The 19,337-nt window shown below is 43.9% G+C and overlaps 1 protein-coding gene across 17 annotated transcripts in view; it reads right to left on the reverse strand.

The window, feature by feature from the left end:
- MGAT5 (alpha-1,6-mannosylglycoprotein 6-beta-N-acetylglucosaminyltransferase) overlaps positions 1–19,337 on the reverse strand; it is a 402,590-nt gene that overhangs the window by 158,619 nt on the left and 224,634 nt on the right. For 10 of the 17 annotated variants that reach the window (XM_060410112.1, XM_042244929.2, XM_042244926.2 and 7 more), the window contains 3 exons: positions 13,250–13,326; positions 12,290–12,379; positions 9,950–10,018 (listed from right to left, as the gene is read on the reverse strand). In XM_060410112.1, coding sequence (XP_060266095.1) covers positions 9,950–10,018; positions 12,290–12,379; positions 13,250–13,285 — 195 coding nt within the window. In that variant the 5' untranslated portion in view covers positions 13,286–13,326. The remainder of the gene's footprint in view (positions 1–9,949; positions 10,019–12,289; positions 12,380–13,249; positions 13,327–19,337) is intronic. The other 7 variants (XM_060410110.1, XM_060410105.1, XM_027965019.3 and 4 more) reach the window with 1 other exon arrangement.

Consider the following 19,337-nt stretch of genomic DNA (forward strand, 5'->3'; position numbering starts at 1 on the left):
GGGTACCATGCCCAGATTACACGTGAGGAAAGCAAGACTTGAAGGTGCTGAGAACTGCAGAGGTCTACTCACTAGTGACTTCCCCGGTGGCTTAGATGGTAAAAGAGTTTGCCGACAACGTGGGAGACCCAGGTTCGATCCATGGGTTGGGAAGATCCTCTGGAGAAGGAAATGGCAATCCACTCCAGTACTCTTGCCTGGGAAATTTCATGGATGAAGGAGCCTGGTAGACTAGGTAGGCTACAGTCCATGGTGTCACAAAGAGTTGGAGACTGAGCGACTTGACTTTCACTTTTCACTCACTAGTGAGTGGAGGGGCTGGGTGATGACTGAGATCCCGTCCCTGGACCAGAACATGAAGTGTCAGAGACACTTTAAAGGGTAGGGACAAGAGGGCTGCTGAATCTGGAATCCACCAAAACAGATTCTATGTCCAACTCCACAAACAACTAGGGGTATAACCTTAAACCATCTGACTTTCAAGTTTTCTCATCTACAACATAAAGGTGCTGGCTTGGGTACTCTATAATAATTCTATTATCTATGAGACCTAAAAAATATAGTTAGACACCACCATGTGGGTTACCTAGCAAAATGATACGATTGATTATATTCATTAGATAAACTGATGATACACACGTATATGTATACACATATTTGCTGTACTGATAACCTATCTAATGTAGCTACTCATTAAGGAACATGCTTAAAAAATTTAAAAAAAGATCCCTTTACCCCACTCCACGCTCCTCCCAGGCCTACTTTCCTTTTCTAAAGATTCAAAAAGGAAATGCACATGGTAAAAGATGTCTCCACATGTGAGTGGTCCCACTACCTGGCCCCATCCTCTCCATCAAACACCTGAGCTGATGAATATTTTGGCCACGTGGCTTGTTAGGAAAGGCTGTGCCTGGGGAAGCAGGTAGATGACAGAGAAGAACAAGAAAACCTACAGTGCATCAAGAGCCAAGCACTAGGGAAAGCGCTTCACACACACTGTGTCCTCTGGTTTCCACGTAATCATATGGGCAAGGTCGCTCATCATGGCAGATGAAGACATGGTTGCAAGGCGGCCCCATGGCTGGGGATGGAAGTGCCATCTGTCCTGTCCAGGGCCGGCACTTAGCAGGGAAACCGGACATGTGGTTCCTGCAGTCCCATGAGCACGGTCCAGCCTCCAATATCAGAGTAGGACTGCCTAGACCTTCTCCACGGAATTCTTCAGAAAGGGTTCCCTCCGCTCCCGCTGCGGGCAGTGCTGGAAGGGCTGTGATGACAGATGTCACCACTGTGTGACAGTGATGACAACTTGCTGCCTGCAGCCTTCTTCCCTGTCTGCTCTGTGCAGCAGAGGTGATCACCTAATCCTAAACTGGATTACATCCCACACTAACTCAGACCCTCCAGGGGCTTCTCCGTATCCTTAGAATAAAACCCAGAATTTACCCTCAAGCTTGCACTGCTGTCTCACTCCCCCTGCCCTCCAAACAAGAACCTCCTTCCATAACCAAACACCCGCCAGGTTCATTCCTGCCTCTGGAGGGTTGCCGGATTTGTGAGAAGAGGGGAAAAGATGCTCAGCTAAATTCGAATTCCAGACAAAGGATGATTTTTCTTTTTAGTAAGCTACATGCAGTATTTGTCATACGTGAAAGTGAAAGCGTAGTCGCTTAAGTCATGTCTGACTCTTTGTGACCCTGTGGACTATAGACCACCAGACTGCTCTGTCCATGGACTTCTCCAGGCAAGAATACTGGAGTGGGAAGCCACCCCCTTCTCCAGGGCATCTTTCCAACCCAGGGATCAAACCCAGGTCTCCTGTATCGTGGGCAAATTTTTTTTATCATCTAAGCCACCAGGGAACCGCCATTTGTCATATACTCACAGTTCAAAAAATAAAACACTCTACCTGAAATTCATGATCATTAGGCATCCTGTATTTTACCTGGTAACCCCACACCTCAGGCTTCGGCATCCATGCCCTTTCTACCTGAAACACTCTTCCTCCCAGAGTGCACATGCCTCCCTCTCTTCCCTCCTACACACTAGGCTCCAACTTTTCCTGGGAAGCCTTCCCTGATCTGCTTACCTGGCCACTCTACCTGCTTACTCTGCTTTTCCTTGGCACACACACCACATGCAGAAATTATCTGACCTATGGGATGGCTACTGTTTGCTGCCCCAACGAACGTAAGCTCCTTAGGGACTTCAGTTGGCCTGTTCAGTGCTCTTTCCTCAATCCAGAGAACAGGGCTTGGCGCACAACAGGTCCTCAATCATTACTTGTTACATACTGAATGAAAAAATAGGTGACTTGAGTGCTAAAGATATTTATTATAAGGATACTCTTTTCCTTTTAAGGGGCACAATGTATCTTCATCATTGTTATTAGACTCTTTCAACAATACCCTGAGGCAAGCATGGCAGGCTTCACCTTGACCTCCTGGAGAGAAACCAGTCTGAAAACTCAAGGAAATGTTCTAGGCCACACAGGTAGGAGCTGAATCCAGACAGACATTTATTTATTTATTTTTTCATGGAAAGGCATTTTAAACATAGCAGGGTGTGCATGTCAACCCCAAACTCCCGAGCTACCCAAGCATTTTCTGCGACATGCAGTGCTGCCTCCCCCCGCCCCCGCCCCCCCCACCCCACGGCGGGGAAGGCAGGAATATCAGAAACAGAGTATGGAACCAATCGTGTGCAAGAGAGCCAAGAGCTGGGAAGGCCTGAGACAGGACTACTCAGGATATTAGGGAAGGGATAGGACTTCAAGAGAAACTGCTGTGAGTTTCCAACACACCCCAAACCAGTGGGGTTCTAATGAGAGGATTTCAGAGTTTCAAAAATTCATCCCAAATCTCTCTGGGAAGAGACCTGTCAATTTCCTTTAAACAGGAGAGGTAACAAATTACTCTTCTGTCATGAACTATTCGGATAATAGAGAGACGCTTCTTACACTGCACAGAGGCAAACTCGGCCCCACCGGGCCTGCATTCACACTGAGGACAGTAGAGCCACAGTCACCAGCTGATAAAACTGGTCACACTCCAGTCACCAGGGACAGAGCTCCTCTTCTGTGGCCGTGTGCAATTTTGCCTTAAGTGTGCTGCTGCTACCGCTAAGTCGCTTCAGTCGTGTCCAACTCTGCGACCCCATAGATGGCAGCCCACCAGGCTCCCCCACCCCTGGGATTCTCCAGGCAAAAACACTGGAGTGGGTTGCCATTTCCTTCTCCAATGCATCAAAGTGAAAAGTGAAAGTGAAAGTGAAGTTGCTCAGTCATGTCCGACTCTTCGCAACCCCATGGACTGCAGCCTACCAGGCTCCTCCGTCCATGGGATTTTCCAGGCAAGAGTACTGCAGTGGGGTGCAACTGCCTTCTCCATGCTGTAAGTGTAGATCCAGGCAAATAACGCTGAGTAACAATAAGAAAGGGCTTCCCAGGTGGCGGTAGCAGTAATGAACCCACCTGCCAATGTAGGTAGATGTAAGAGACGTAGGTTCGATCCCTGGGCTGGGAAGATCCTCTGGAGAACAGCATGTTAACACACTCAAGTATTCCTGCCTGGACAGAGGAGCCTGGCGGGCTACAGTCCACAGGGTCGCAAAGATCACACATGACTGAAGCGACTGAACACACACACACGCAGAACAGCTCTCCTTTTGCAGTAGTATGTGATTTTGCCTGAAGCGTCGACTCAGGCAAATAATGCTGAGTGACAATAAGAATAAAAGCTGGGCCAGAAGACTGAGCCTTCTAATATAATTGGCTAATTCCATTCTAACAGTCTAACCCGATCCTCTGCATTCCCCTATAGATAAAATATTAAAGAGCATTGTATTAAAATCATTAATAAGTGCTCAGAATGCCCTTGCTTCATGTCTCAAACTTAATGTTTTTAGCAGACTTTAATCTTAAAATTTTACAAAAACAATTCTTCAAGATTAGAAAGTTGATAGCTGGTGAAGTCACCCACTTAGAACAAAGAGACAAAAAAGCTATCAACTACTTAAAAAAATGCTTTAAATAGTCATTCATTCAATAAATATGTGTGCCAGGCACTATTACTCCTGTAAACAAATCAGACAAAAACCTCTCTGGAGATGACTTTTCATATACTTTTTCTTAATGCTGGATGTTGATGGTCACCCCAAGACCTTTGCACTGACTGTTCCCCTCACCTGTTAAATACTTGTGTCAGACTTCTGAACCTCTTCCTCTCTCACCTCCTTCAATATGGTGCTCACACATCCTCCTCCCATTTTTTCAGTAGGGCATTTTCTGAACATGCTATCTAAAACTGACACCATCACTCCTCATGAGCATTTTGAGTTCCACCTCAGTTTTATTTCTCTCCACAACTCTACTGTAATCTGAAATACATATATTTTACTTTTTGTTGCCTGTCCCCTCCTATAAAACATAACCTTAAGAAGTGTTTGCCTTTTGGCTCACTGTCATATGCCCAGCATCCAGAAAATCCCAGTAGCAATGAATTACCCTGGAACCCAGACTATGGATTGTCTTATTTCCCAGTAAGAGGAACCAAGGGGACTCACAGAAAACACCCAGGGTTATGTCAAAAGGCCTCAGAAGACAATATACATTGGCTCCCACTGGTCAAAGAAGGAGTAATATGAGAACTAGCAAGAAAATAATTGGAATGGATCAAACATATCAAATATAGTTCAGTCAAAGCCTTGATTGAAACAAGGTGCTGATTGAAACAACAAGCATTAAAACAAGCAAGCAAACAAACAAACTACTGGTCACCAGTGGAAGATGGTAGGAAATCAACAGAGAAATCAAGGTTTCCTTTATGAACTGTTCCTTAGGGTAACCAAATACCAGATGAGGACTCACTTCTCTACAAAGAGTATTCCTGATATATTAAGAACGAATCCTGATGAATCCAGGCAGTAATGATCGGTGGCTGCTGATATCACAAAAAGAGAGAGAGCCAGGCATTTATGCATCTCCTGCTAGAAGCATTTAATACCATCCATGAAACAATCTTGAAAAAAATACTAAGCCGGACTCTGATCAAGCCTCAGATCTACCATCAATCTACAGGAAATACAAGGGCTGGGGAAGCAGGTTATTCAACAACGTGGGGATATGGTCATAAAAACTCAGAGTACAACAAACTCTTCTAAGAGTACACAGTACAACAACAGCTTCTAAGGCAAGTAAAGTTTCGTCAGTGAAAAATTACAAGGGGCACCAACAGTTGTAATTTATGGTCATTTCTTGAAACTCCATTCAAATAAATAAACTTCAGGTTACAAAATGGTCTACAAAATGTGAATAGTAATCTGATATGTGAAGATATTATGGAATTCTGTGATTTTAAAAATATGGAACAGTTTTAAAAAAGAGCCTCTTTTAAAGGTATGTAGTGAAACATTCACAGATGATGCGATTCGGGGGATTTGCTTCAAAATAACCATCTGGGAGAGGTGTCAATGAATGAGATTGGCCACAAACTGGCACTTATTGAATCTGTGTCACCGACACAGAATTTCCTTATATCTGTTTCTTTTACATAGGTTTGACATTTTCCACATTAAAAAAAGTTTAAAACATAAAACTTCACAAATGTCTTCCTGGTATATAATATGAATGATCACAGACAATGTTTAAAAGTTTGTAAAAACACAAACTGGAGATGACTGCATCAAAGCCCCACTCTGCCACATGTTTCCAAAGAGCAAACGGGTAATGGTTTGGGGTTTGGCAAGTCCCTTTTAATTTCTGGAAGGTGGAGGTCAGAGTAAGAAATCTCAGTCTAAACGTTGTAGTTTGTGAAAATAATAATAATTTTTAAAAAGAAGCAAAAAAAAGATATTAAACTAAATGCCGTAGTATGTGAAGCTGACAAACAGGAGTGGTCATGAAAGAAGGACCTTAGGAGAAGGTAGAGGTGGAGGGAAACTGAGAGGTCATTTAAGCTGACGACAAACATTGTTCCGTAAAATCAGGATTCTTTTAAAAAAGTGGTTTCTAAAGATGTCTTAGAATTCAGGTAATAAGAGCCACAAAAACACACAGATAAAGAAGATAAAAGTAAAGGCTGAATTCAAGAACTGAAAAGAACAAGATCATAAATCTGTCACTTGCTGTGTTGCCAAAAAATATTATCTCACAGAAAGAGAATTTCCTGTGTCAAATGGCCAAACATTTAAAAGGTGTGTGTGGGTAATCTCCGGCAACAGTCTAGTGGTATTTTTAAAGTACTCCCTGCCCTGTCCCAAAATGTTAGTTATATTTTCTCATTCAGGTTTTCTCCTGCAACCTCAACAGTCAATTCTTTACCGCGGCCCACTTTGACAAATTAGTCTGTGCGACACCATTTCCAAGATATCTTTAGCAGCCAACACAGTCCATAAATCCAAATCATTGTACTGGTTATTAGGATTTCATTTCATGCTCACATTCACAAACATTTAAGCTTTCAACCTTTGCTGTTGGGCATTAATCTTGGCATTAATCAACGGATTAAGTGCGCTGAATTTAAACTCAAGGTTAATAGCACGCTCAGCCAATATTAGTTTTACATATTGCCAAGGGAGAACAGGAAGACATGGAGACCTTTATGCCTGTTGTTTCTGAAACATGAGAAACAGACTGATGAGTAAGGCATGAAATTGCTTCTTTTGTTCCTTTATGAGGGACTCACACATACAGGTGGGTGTGCACACAGACACAGACACACACAGTCACTCACTCAACCAGGTCAAATCGGCATTTGAAGCAACAGCTTGTACACATCCTAAGATCTAGCAATCAATCACTGAGCAATCGAATGGCAATATAAGTCCTTAAAAAAATAGTACAAATTAAGAAGTCTAGCAGGGTGTGATGGTTGCTAGTTGCTACAATAATTGTGTAGACAGCAAAAATGTGTGGGCATCAAATATATCAGCACCATCTATCAATATAATATCAATAGGGGTAAAGACATTTATTTTCAATTGTGTAAAAGCTGACAGCAGTAAAAGGCTCTGCAGAGGGCTAAGTTAATAATACCTGAAACAATGACATTCAGAGTAATTACTTTATAGGCTACTGTCTCTAACGGGAGTAGTTACATGGCTCACAAAAACAGATATAGAAAATGAACTGCCCGATGATCTGGAAATGCAAGGCTGGTTAACGGACATGAATCATTCATTTGCTCCCACCTGAGTACTTGGTTTTCACGAGTTGTATCTTCAGGAGAATTGGTGCTGTTTTGGTGGGGGAGGGGGCTAGTAAAGTATTAAAATTATGAGTATTTGAAAACTAGCAATGAAGACTGATTAATGGAAACCAGCCAACTTAGAGCTGTATTTCAAACACAGGTGGATTTGGGAATAGAACTGAACGCAAAGGCAAGGATGACAAATGGCTTCATTTGAGTTCAGCTTTCACTCGACGTGAAAGGGCAACAGTAATGGTGAACGCAGATGTACTAAGCAACTAAACCTCTTAGAGCCCCTAAGCTGCAGCTCTCCGAGCTGGGGAGAGGCTGAAACAGCACTGTGCATTTGAGGTGTCAGGTACACACAGAGCTCAGTCATGCTTCATTCTTCTCTTTCTGCCTGCCACCCAAGAAGCACAATGCTGAGACTTTCAGCACCACACCCAGGCCCTAATACAGTGTCAGACACATTACAAGCATCTGTGGGGATAATGAAGGATAAACACTGATGGCTTTACCTTCTGAGAGCCCCCGTCAGAGGCTGGTAGACTACTAGTTGGTGAGAGGAAGATTAGAAGTTTCGGGGGAAGAAAAATGCAGGGAGAGTGCTGTCTTCTAAGACTGGTTTGAATCTAAACGCCTTGATTCATCTAGTGACTGACTATGGGAGATTTTGCTTCATGTCCTCTTTCATATTCGTCAAAGCTCTGAAGTTAAACATACATGGAAACGAGAACTGGCCCTTCTTCAATTTTTGCTGTTGTTCAGGCCCTAAGTCAAGTCTGACTCTGTGCAGCCCCATGGACTGCAGCACACCAGGTTCCCCTGTCCTTCACTACCTCCCAGAGTTTGCTCAGATTCATGTCCATTGAGTCAGTGATGCTAATCATCTCATCCCCTGCCCTTCAATAAGGATTAAGAAAAGAATCAAAGTCACCAGTGTATTCACTGATGAAGTAAAAAAATCAAATCAAAATGTCTGTCAATCACCTTCCCAACTGCAAGAGTAAGCTGGCATACGATACAGGTTAAATGAAGTAACAAAAGAAGGAAAGTGTGAAGAAAGCAAGAGGGGGAAAAAAAAATAGACAAACACAGCACCACAAAGCCATAGATGTTGTCCAGGATTTACAGACTACTAGAACAGAATTAACAGGGTTTAGGAAACATCTCTAATAATTTCATTTTAACAATGGCAAAAGGTGCACTGCGGCTCCATACATCCGGTTCATGATTTTAATATGAACAAGCATCACATCCTGAGAAAGGAAGCCAAGGAGAACTATATTCTTCTATACTACTAGAAGTCTAGGGATCTAGAATTAAATGAGATCGGTGAATGAGAACCAGAAATTCATTCTAGTTCTGAAAAGAAATCAAGGTCTCAATAGAAAATGTCCCGGGCTATATGACACTCCACAACTGTACTCAAATAATGGGAACATCAAAAATCTATCATGCACAGACATAGAAAGCAAACTTATGGTTACCATAGGGGAAAGGTGTGTGTGGGGGACAGATAAATTAGGAATTTGGGAGTAACACACACATTATTTTATATATAAAATAGATAAACCACAAGGACCTACTATATATCACAGAGAATTATACTCAACATTTTGTAGTTATACAGGAAAAGGGGGCTTCCCAGCTGGCGCTAGCGGTAAAGAAACCACCTGCCAGTGCAGGAGGCATAAGAGATGCAGGTTCGATCCCTGGGTCAGGAAGACCCCCTGGAGGAGGGCGTGGCACCCACTCCAGCACTCTTGCCTGGAGCATCCCATGGACAGAGGAGCCTGGTGGGCTACAGTCCATAGGATTGCAAAGAGTCAGTCACAACTGAAGCACCTTAGCACGTATTAAGGAAAAGAATTTGAAAAAGAATATATATATATTTCATATACACACACACACATAGACCTGAAACTAAGACAACATTGTAAGTCAGCCACAGTTCAATAAAAAAACTAAATACCCTCCACGAAAGTAAAGTAAAAAAAAAAAAAAACTTATCATGAAAGCATCAGTTAAAATAATTATCATTTATCAGGCTCTACTCTAAGCATGGTCCCATATAGACTCAGGAATCCTCAAGGTAGGATTCTTTAAAAATAAAATTAAAACTTTTATATTATAAAGGAAGAATCCGAGGCACAAAGAGAGCAACTTTTCCAAGAGCACAGAGTTTAGCAAGCATCAGAAACAGAAGCTGAAGTCAGGAGTGAGGCTCTAAGACAGTATTGACTACTGAAAGGCTCATATTGATTACATTTCTTCTCTTATAGGGTACCTATTAAGATGCTTTGAAAAAGGAAAAAAAAAATTGCTTTAAGTGCCAGAGTTTCAAGATAATTTTCACATTAAAATTTTGAAAAAGTTCCTAGTTGTTTCCCAGGACCCCTTCCTGGCTCAATTTACCTGGATCCATGCTTTCTCTTCTATTAGACTTTAAAGATAATGAATGCATAGCATGGTGCCAAGCAAATGAATTCTCAGTAACTGTTGACAATCAATGAACAGAACAGATGTTCAATAAGTGCTCACTGAACTGAGTTCAGTGGAACAAAAAGAAAAGTCTGATCATTTGCATAAGAAAAGAGTAGAATAGGTAGAAAGGGCAAACAAAGCACCATTCCATGTCCAGGAAGGAGAAGAAAACAGCTAAAGGTTCTGAAACAAGACACCCAGGCTCCGATGTCCAGTCTACAGGATCCATCACATCTTCATGCAGCCCAGTCTATCCCACACTCCTCTCTATTTACCTCCACAGAAGTTCCCTCTTCTCTCATCTCAGCTACATCCTCCCTTCCCTTCTGGTAGTGGTAGGGGGGCTGTTTCAGAGGAAGGGAACCAGGTCATACGTAATCACAGTCCTGTTCATCTGAACCATCCTCCCGCACCTCCCCAGCTCAGGAAATGAAGACCCAGGCTGGAGCGGGCACCTCAAATCCTCTTCCTCTCCCTTCACTTCAGCAGTCCTCCCCAAGATGCAAACTGTTAGGAAGGTGTGGAATTAGCTCTTGTCAATCAGGGAGCCCAGCTAGATGGTGGCTAAATTCTATCAAATAGAAATGGGAAAACAATGGGACTTTTTGCTCAGGGCAGGAAAGGTGCCTTCAGTTGACTTCTCACTGGAGTGAAGGTTCACCCATAGCCCCAGGTCTTACTCCCCTGGAGAAGAAAGTGAGGAGGCAGGCCCCAGGCCACCCAAGCGTGAAACACACTCAAGTACATGCTACAGAATCAACTTGTCAGCAGCCTGCTAATAAGGTACATCACACACCCAGCTCTCAGAGCTTTTTCATTTCCAAGAGGCATTCTGACTATCATTTACTCTGACGGTTCCCATGATGGCCCTGGGGTGGTCATGGAGCAACCTCATCCAAAAAAAAAAAAAAAGTCTGACTCTTACAGAGGAAAGAGAAGGGTGCCAAGAGGGACAAATCCCACAGATTCCAGGGCCACATGCCCTACAGCAATAGTGGTTTGGCTTCCATCCCCCATCATCTTATGCCACAGGGGAAAGACACCTGAATCCCACAAGGAAAAGTATGGCAAAAACATTTCATTTAGCCTCAGAATGGAGGCATTCTCCTCTCTGCATGGCATCACCAGGGAGATGTTATTAAGTACTGGTTAAACAACAACAGTACCAAAACCAGGGGTGCAAATAAAAGAAGATGGAAGCCAAGAGCCTGCCAAGCGCACAACCTTAAAAATTAGCCAGCGTCCATTCCACAAGCTCTGAGGGCTACTGCCACTGCCCATAAGGGATGGGGGATAGAGCCAATGGAATTTTCATTCCCTGCTCAGTTCCCTCCTATAGCTGGCTCTGAATAAAGTCTTAACCCCACCCCACTCCATCAACCTTTCTAAAGGTGAAATGAATCACTGAAGCATGTAACAGATTCCATGTGGTCTGTAAAAATGCCCTGTGACTCTTAAAAAACAAGCTGCTATTTAAATTCAAGGGTACAAATGAAAATGAAGTTCAGATAAAAAGGTGGAAAAAAGGGAGAAAGTTAATAATTCAGTCTGTAAGTACAATAAATAGCTCACTCAGCCAAGAAGCATATGAAAAGATGCTGAACATCATTAATCAGTAAGGAAATGCAACCAGTGATACAACGAGTGAGATACTCCCTCATACCCATTCACATGGCCATTAGAAAAGAAAAAAAGAAAAAAACAGAAAATAACAAGTGTTGGTAAGAATGTGGAGAAGTTAGAATCTTGTGCACTGTTGTGGGAATGTAAATTGGCGCAGCTGCTATGGAAAATAGTCCGGTGGTTCCTCAAAACATTAAAAATAGAATTACCATATGATCCAGCAACTCTGTTTCTAGATATATACCCAAAAGAATTGAAATCAGGGTCTCAAAGAGTTACATGTACACTCACGCTCACAGCAATGCCATTCACAACTGATGAAAGCTGGGGGCAACCCAAGTGCCCACTGACAGATGAATGGGCAACAATATGCAGTCTGTATACATAATGGAATATTACTCAGTCTCAAAAAGGAAGGGCATTCAGACACCTGCTATAACATGGATGAACCTTGAGTACACTATGCTAAGTGCAATCAGCGGATCACAAAAGACACATACTGTACATTTCACTTATAAGAGGACTTGGAGTAATCAGAATCTGAGGCAGACACAGTAGAACGGTGGTTGCTGGGGCTGGAAGAAGGTGGAGGCTGTGGAGTCACGGTTGGATAGGAACAGTTTCAGGTTGGCAAGATGAAGCGTTCTGGAGATGGATGGATGGTGGCAATGGTTACAGAGCAACATGAATGTACTTAATGGCACTGAACTGTACACTTTATGATTAACCTGGTAAATTCTGTTATGTGTATTTTACTACATTTTTTTTTAATTGGTTAAAAAAAAAATTAGTGACCTCAGACTATTTTTTCCTCAAGGGGGGAAAAAATCATGCTACTTGGGAACAGAGGAGAGCAATGAAGAAGGAAATCATAAACCGTTCATGTAAAAACAATATACATTTTTAAGCTCTTCAAATTCCAGGCTCAGCTACGAAACAGACCAACTACACACATGGACTCCACCCCCCGAAAGACACAAGAAGCCGCTCACCTCACTGAGGTAAATAAAAAAAGAGCAGGTGGACCCATCCACTCCGTATTCTGCGTAGCAGGGATCCGAGCGCCACATATTCTTCATCCACTGAAACAACCAGAGCAGGAAGAGCGCTGGTGAGCAGCCATTCCCTGAGCAGGCACGTCGGCCTAGAGGCCGTGAGATGGCTCCAGCAGCAAAGCCCAGGAGCACCAGTGGGAGGAATGTTTCCTCAAAGGCAAGTGCCTCACAGACCCTGGCATGAGAGTGCCCTCCCGGAGACCTACAGTTGCACCAGCCCCAGCACGGAGCCTGGAAAACAGCACGGGAATCAAGGCAGGGGCACAGTGCGTACTTGAGTCCCATATGGGAGCCATTTAAAACGCTCTGGGGTTTCTCTCGCCATCCTAAGCGATGTCTGAACAGAAACTTTCCTCTGAAAACCACTGAGCAGGGAGTGGTCTCCCCAAGGTTTGGCCACATAAATGCAGTGAAAAACAAACAAACGTTAAGAGTCAGAGTGGCCAACAGCGTCTGGGCGCTCAACTGCACAGGCAAATGTGACATTTAAATAACAAGCTGGAGACCTCACAGCTGAGGCCTGGGGACTTGGGAGAGGGGAGCTGGACACTAAATCATGGAAGCCTCTTGTCTTTGGCTCCTGAAGGATCACCCGCTGGAGGATGGGAAAGAGAGGGAACACAATTTCAGACACAGCAGGTGCCTGCAATGGCCCAGCTTTCAGTCTGACCAGTTAGTCACTGCTGACTAACCCCATGGAGCTGGCACAAGCAGGGAATGGTTGTCATGACCACAGCCCCAGACTGGCAGGGCTGATACACCCCTTAAATGACTTCCTTAAAGAGGGCTCGATCACCCATCTGCATCGCCGGGAAGGAGAAGAGAAGGGAGGGGGAGCCAGGGGCTGTCAGCGCAGGTCGAGGAGGAGGCAGTGAAAGGACCTCGCTCTTTACTTACCTTAATTTTCCCCTCGCAATGGGGGTAGCCATCCATAGGAGGCAATACGCATTTTTCTTGAGCTCCATTAATGATATCTGAAAAAGAGGGAAAAGAACAAAGGATACCATCAAGTTTATGGCAAGTGCGGGGCAGAAAGAGAAGCAGAAAAGAGAAGTCTATCCTGGGAGCCACGCTGGCTCTGACCCCTCCAGCTGGTGACATACTGACTGGTCTGCAGTGAGGACTTGACCCAACCACAGCCAGTCTCCAGGGTGGTCGGAGGCCTGTGATGGGTGAGGCCAAGTTTGAAAGGAAGAGTCAGGCCAACCATAGTGCTTACTTAGAAACTTGCAACTGTGAAACTGACAAAGCAAACAAGCGGGCAGGGGTGGGGCGGGGGGCGCAGGAAATGAAGCCAGGAGATTAGGAGGGTCCCTGGGTCAAGCCAGGCTGGGCCACGAGGACAAACTGAGGTCATGAGCAGCTTCAGGAACACGTGCGCTTGTCACTTACGAAATTGAAAACAGTGGTACAAATGAACTTATTTACAGAACAGAAATAGACTCACAGATATAGAAATCAAACTTACAGTTACCAAGGGGAAAGTGGGGGGTGTAGCGGAAGAATAATTTAGGAGTTTGGGATTAACAGGTACATACTACTATATACAAAATAAATAACAAAGTCTTACTGTTACAGCACAGGGAAATATATTCAATATTTTATAATAACCTGTAAGGGTAAGGAATATGAAAAAATATATATATATAAAAGAGAAACCATTTTCCTACATATCTGAAACTAACACGACACTGTAAATCAACTATACTACAATAAAACAAAACACACCAAGTGCCTGAGCTGAGGCAGCCCAGGAGAGAGAGAGGTGAAGGTGTGCAGAGGTGCAGAAAGCCCCAAGATGCTTGCGCAAGGTACAACTTCTTATAGACCCGGTTCTTATATTTCCACCAAGATCTCCTTATTTTTCCAATCTTTCCTCCCAATAAACTCCCTTTCTATCGCAAGCTCAAGTGGACTCCCATTCCTTGTAACTACAGAATCAAAACTAAAAAGAATGCCCTCTAGAAGCTTACGGTTAAGTGACGGACAACAGACAAACTGGTCAACAACTGAACAGTAGCTTAAAAGGCCTTATATTAGGGAGGGGCCAGGGAAGGATGCTCATACCAGTCTCTAAGCATCAGAGAAGACTTCCTGCATCCAGAGACATCTCGGCTGAGATGTGAAGATGCAGGAGTGAGCCAGATAGGGGGACATGGTAAAGATGGTGTTCAGCGAAACGTCCACATGTAGGACCTGATCTGATGAGAGTGAATGAGGGTGAGGTACTGAGATGCGAAGAGCTAACTCCACTGGAAAAGACCCTGATGCTGGGAAAGATTGAAGGCAAAAGGAGAACGGGGTGGCAGAGGATGAGATGGTTAGATAGCATCACCCACTCCATGGACATGAAATCTGAGCAAACTCCAGGAGACAGTGAAGGACAGCGGAGCCCTGTGTGCTACAGTTCATGGGGTTGCAGAGTTGGACACGACTTAGCAACTGAACAACAACAACTGAGAGTCAGGCAGGACCCAAACCAGAAAGGCCACAAAGACTCCAGCCTCTGTGCTAAGGGCATGGCTGGTGGAGCACTGAAAAATTTTAAGGAGAAGTTAATTATGATCAGGTGTTTGTTTAGGAATGATCATTTTAGTTGGAAACTAGGACAATCCTAAACCTACATGCTTCTCTTCTGGGACCAACTATATATTCCAGACATGCTTGGAAAATGTCCCCATTTCTCACTGCTGACCATTTTCAATTCAAAGTACTAGTCAGAAATTAGATCCCAAACTACAATGTCATTTGACAGTGGTATTTAAACAATGTTGATGGCTGTTAGGGCTAAAACAGAAGTTAGTGCAAAGAGGAATTTTAGTTGTAGCTGTTCCTTGAAATTCAGTTCATCTGAGAGTCTAAAACAGAAATCTCAGACCTCCTGATTGAGCCTTTTCAATAAGCATTCCACCTGCTAAGGATAACTAGAGCATAAAATCAGTATCTTCCTTATCATAGGTTGGAGGCTGTCAGTTAGTTGATAACATAAAAAACACTTAGCTTGTTGGAGTCTTTGTTTTCCCATCTGTAAAATCAGAATCACTGCACTTCTATTTCATGCAGGTCTTATTAAATAAGTTAACATTTGTAAAAAGCCTGGTTGGCACTCCTATCGGCTGGTATCAGAGACCATGGCAGGTGCTTAAGAGTTGGCATTTGCTGCATAATTCCACACAACTTTCAATCGCTATATCCAGGAAAGCAGGGTTTCAAATGCACAGCTGCTTCTGGAAATGAATTCTCTTTGTTTTTAAAATAACCGCAGGCTTGAATGTTGGATCTCCCGAAAGTTCCCCTTCTGTCTCACTCGCACGGCGACCGCCAGCTCCAGTATCTTCAGACAGATGGGTTGCCTTACCAAGAAGAAAGATGCTTTCCAATGACTACTGCTCCGATGACTAATTCCAATTTTGCTCACATTCAACAAGCAAATAAGAGGCAGCACAGGTTCTGAGAAACTAAGCAGAGTCTAGAACTGCTGAAGTTTGGGGTAACTGAACATTTAAGGGGATCCTTAGGGGTCAGTAGGCTTTCCAGGTGGTGCTGGTGGTAAAGAACCCCCCTGCCAATGCATGAGACGTAAGAGACTCGGGTTCAGTCCCTGAGTCGGGAAGATCCCCTGGAGAAGGGCATGGCAACCCACTCCAGTATTCTTGCCTAGAGAATCCCATGGATAGAGGAGCCTGTTGGACTGCAGTCCATAGAGTTGCAAAGAGTCGGAAAAGACTAGAGCGACTTATCACGCATGCATGCATTAGCGGTCAGTACCTCTCTTTTGTTACATACAATAGGTATTATTCTAGTTCTGGGTGTTTGGAGCCAGAAGTTACTGCAACTAAATGAGTTGGAGGTATGCTTGTGTGGGGCAAAGAGAAACCGCCAGGTGATAAAATTAACCAGCAGGTCCATGAAGGGTGCAGGCAAAGCCTGGTTGCTGGCAGTGTGGGCCCACTTCATCTAAGCGTTTCAAGGGAAAAAACTACGCTATGCCAACTTATTCTGCAAAGGGCTAGACAATAAATATTTAAGGCTGGGCAGGCCACATGGTCGCTGGGATGTAGCAATCACAACAGGGGAATGGAACGATGTGTGTGGCTGTGTTCCAATAAAACTTTATTTACAAAAACAGGTTCAGCCCCTGGTGTTTGCTATGCTATGAGAACCCCCAAAAGAGGATCCTCACTTCTTCAAAGACCTGCTGAACTGACGTTTTAAAGGACATCTGCAGGTACTCTCCTGCCAGGTGTGCCCTTCCTCCACGCACTTACAGCCCTTCCTCCTTTTTAAAGCCGAGTTGGAGCATCCATCCCCACCTGAAGAAAGCCGAGATCCTTCCTCCCTATCCCCATGTTCAATCAAGACTGAGTTAGGATTGAGGGCTGCCCCTTCAGCTCCTGGCCCTCCCATGGCAGTGAGCAATCCTATTCTCTTTTTTGCATCTGTCCACCCCCTTGCCTAGGACATGAGAGCATTGTGGGAAGGTCATGTCTTTCCGCTCCATCACCAGGCATTCAGCAAGTGCTGCTGGACTGAATGAACACTCACATGTTCTGCCTGACCCCCCCCCCCACCCCCAACACCTGGCACTTTGCCTCAAGAAGCAGGAGACTAAGCTGAGACCGCAGTGTTTTTCACTCCTCTACCAAGCGGCAGTGTGTCAGCTCATCCACAGGGCTCCCCTGCATTTCCGTGATCTTAGGAGGGCTTTTTTCGCTATTTGTTACACAGCGATGGGTTTGAATAGATGGCAGCTTCCAAAAGTGCAGTTCAGCAGCTGAAGGCTCTGAGGTAGGCAGGATCTGTGAAAGGGAGACACAGGAAGTGCCAGCCTTTCTTCTGAGCATAGGGTTGAAATGCCCCCCAAATCCAACCACCAGTAAGTAACCTGAACAAGACCCTCCACTACCCCCCCAGGCCCTGAAGAGTCTCAGCACACCTCACAGGGCAGCTCCCCATCTTGCTTCCATCACGAGGACAAAAACCCAATGAATCATGTTTTTATTAGATTTTTCTAACAGAAAAAGAAGACTTTTCTACCTCTGGAAGAGCCTCCAATCTCAGTTCAGTTCAGTTCAGTCACTCAGTCGTGTCTGACTCTTTGTGACCCCACGGACTGCAGCACGCCAGGCTTCCCTGTCCACACCAACTCCCGGAGCTTGATCAAACTCATGTCCATCAAGTCCGTGATGCCTTCAACCATCTCATCCTCTGTCACTCCCTTCTCCTCCTGCCTTCAGTCTTTCCCAACATCAGGGTCTTTTCAAATGAGTCAGTTCTTCACATTGGGTGGCCAAAGTATTGGAGCTTCAGCTTCAGCATCAGTCCTTCCAATGAATATTCAGGACTGATTTCCTTTAGGATGGGCTGGTTGGATCTCCTTGCAGTCCAAGGGACTCTCAAGAGTCTTCTCCAACACCACAGTTCAAAAGCATCAATTCTTCAGTGCCCAGTTTTCTTTATGGTGCGACTTTCAGATCCATACATGACTACCAGAAAAACCATAGCTTTGGCTAGATAGACCTTTGCTGGCAAAGTAATGTCTCTGCTTTTTAACATGACTACTTTTCAAGGGGCATTTAGCTTACTGTTCATGAGGCCCCTCCAAAAAAGGAGACAGGATTCTGCCAAGATTTGTTACTAGAAGGTTCTTCCTGCTGTTTTCCCCACGCTCCCCCACATGTCAAATTGTTTTTTTAATGGTGAAAGGGCAAGGTACTAATATAAGATAAAATGCAAATGTAGAATAAGATGCTAATGCAAGCAAAGAAACTCAGCTCTTTTTTTTTTTTTAAGAAAGCACATTAAGCTTTAATATAGAAATATTTAGGTTACACTTGTGCTCAAGTAATAGTAAAACATTTGTTCTTTTTGATCTCATACATTCTCTCCTCAGGAATGGCCCATCTCCTGCACGCTTGGAGCAACCTTTGGCTACGTGGCTGGCCTTGTTATTTCACCACTCTGGATATACTGGAATAGAAAGAAACTCACATACAAGAACAATTAATCGGAGCAAAGGGAGAAGAGATTTCTTTGTGCAGATTCCATAAAGACTGTGCAGAAATGTATATGGTCTAGGCCAGGCAGTTCCACTTAACAGCACTGTTTTTTATGTAGTTACATGATGTGATTGTAGCTTTTCAAACTATGAAACCCCTGAGAGATCGTACCTTCTAGTTGAAATGAAGTATTTATAATAGACTGTGGCTTCAGATGCTATTTGCTGCTTCTTGAACCTTTAAGAAACATTCTTAATGAACTTTTATAGAATTCTGAGGACAGGGTTGGTTTTTTTTTTTCCTTTCAAGTTTTAAACTGCTTCATTATAAGAGGTCTGGGTACAGCTGTAGCATTTCATATGCAGAAACTCAGCTCTTACTATTGTTCAGGATTCAGTTTCATTTCTCACCCCCATAACCAGCCCAAGTAGTGCCCCGCACTGAAAACATCACCTCTGAACTGATTCTATGGTGCTGTCGACCAGGTATTAGAAAAAAGGCAGGATATCTAGGCGTGAAAACTATCGTTTTATCAGAGCAGTAAGAGGTCAAATATTAGGTTGAATCTAAGAGAACAGTTTTATTATCAAAAATGTTTACGACTCAGGAAGAGCACATGTACCGCAGGAAAAGAGACCAAGGACGCCATAAACACATCCAGAGCAAGGTGCTCCTGTCAAGCGTGGAAACAGATTCTCCCCGACAGCCCTAACATGTGTATACACATTGAGAGAGACACAACGGGATTTCAACTATACATTTGCAAGTGACAGAGACCGAGAGATATGCAATCAGGCAGATAGACTTTTTAACTCATGCATTTCTCTGCCTGAGGAAGGAAGGAAGGAAAGTGGGAGAGAACAGGGTGGAAGTAAATGGTGAAGACAATCTCAGAGGGATGGTGACAACAGAATAAGGGTGATTCAGGAAATGAAGGTGGATGATCGTGACCTCTCAAGATACACGACCAGCCTTTTGAAAGTGCT

The sequence above is a fragment of the Ovis aries genome, chromosome 2, assembly GCF_016772045.2.
Source record: "Ovis aries strain OAR_USU_Benz2616 breed Rambouillet chromosome 2, ARS-UI_Ramb_v3.0, whole genome shotgun sequence".
Classification (NCBI taxonomy): domain Eukaryota; kingdom Metazoa; phylum Chordata; class Mammalia; order Artiodactyla; family Bovidae; genus Ovis; species Ovis aries.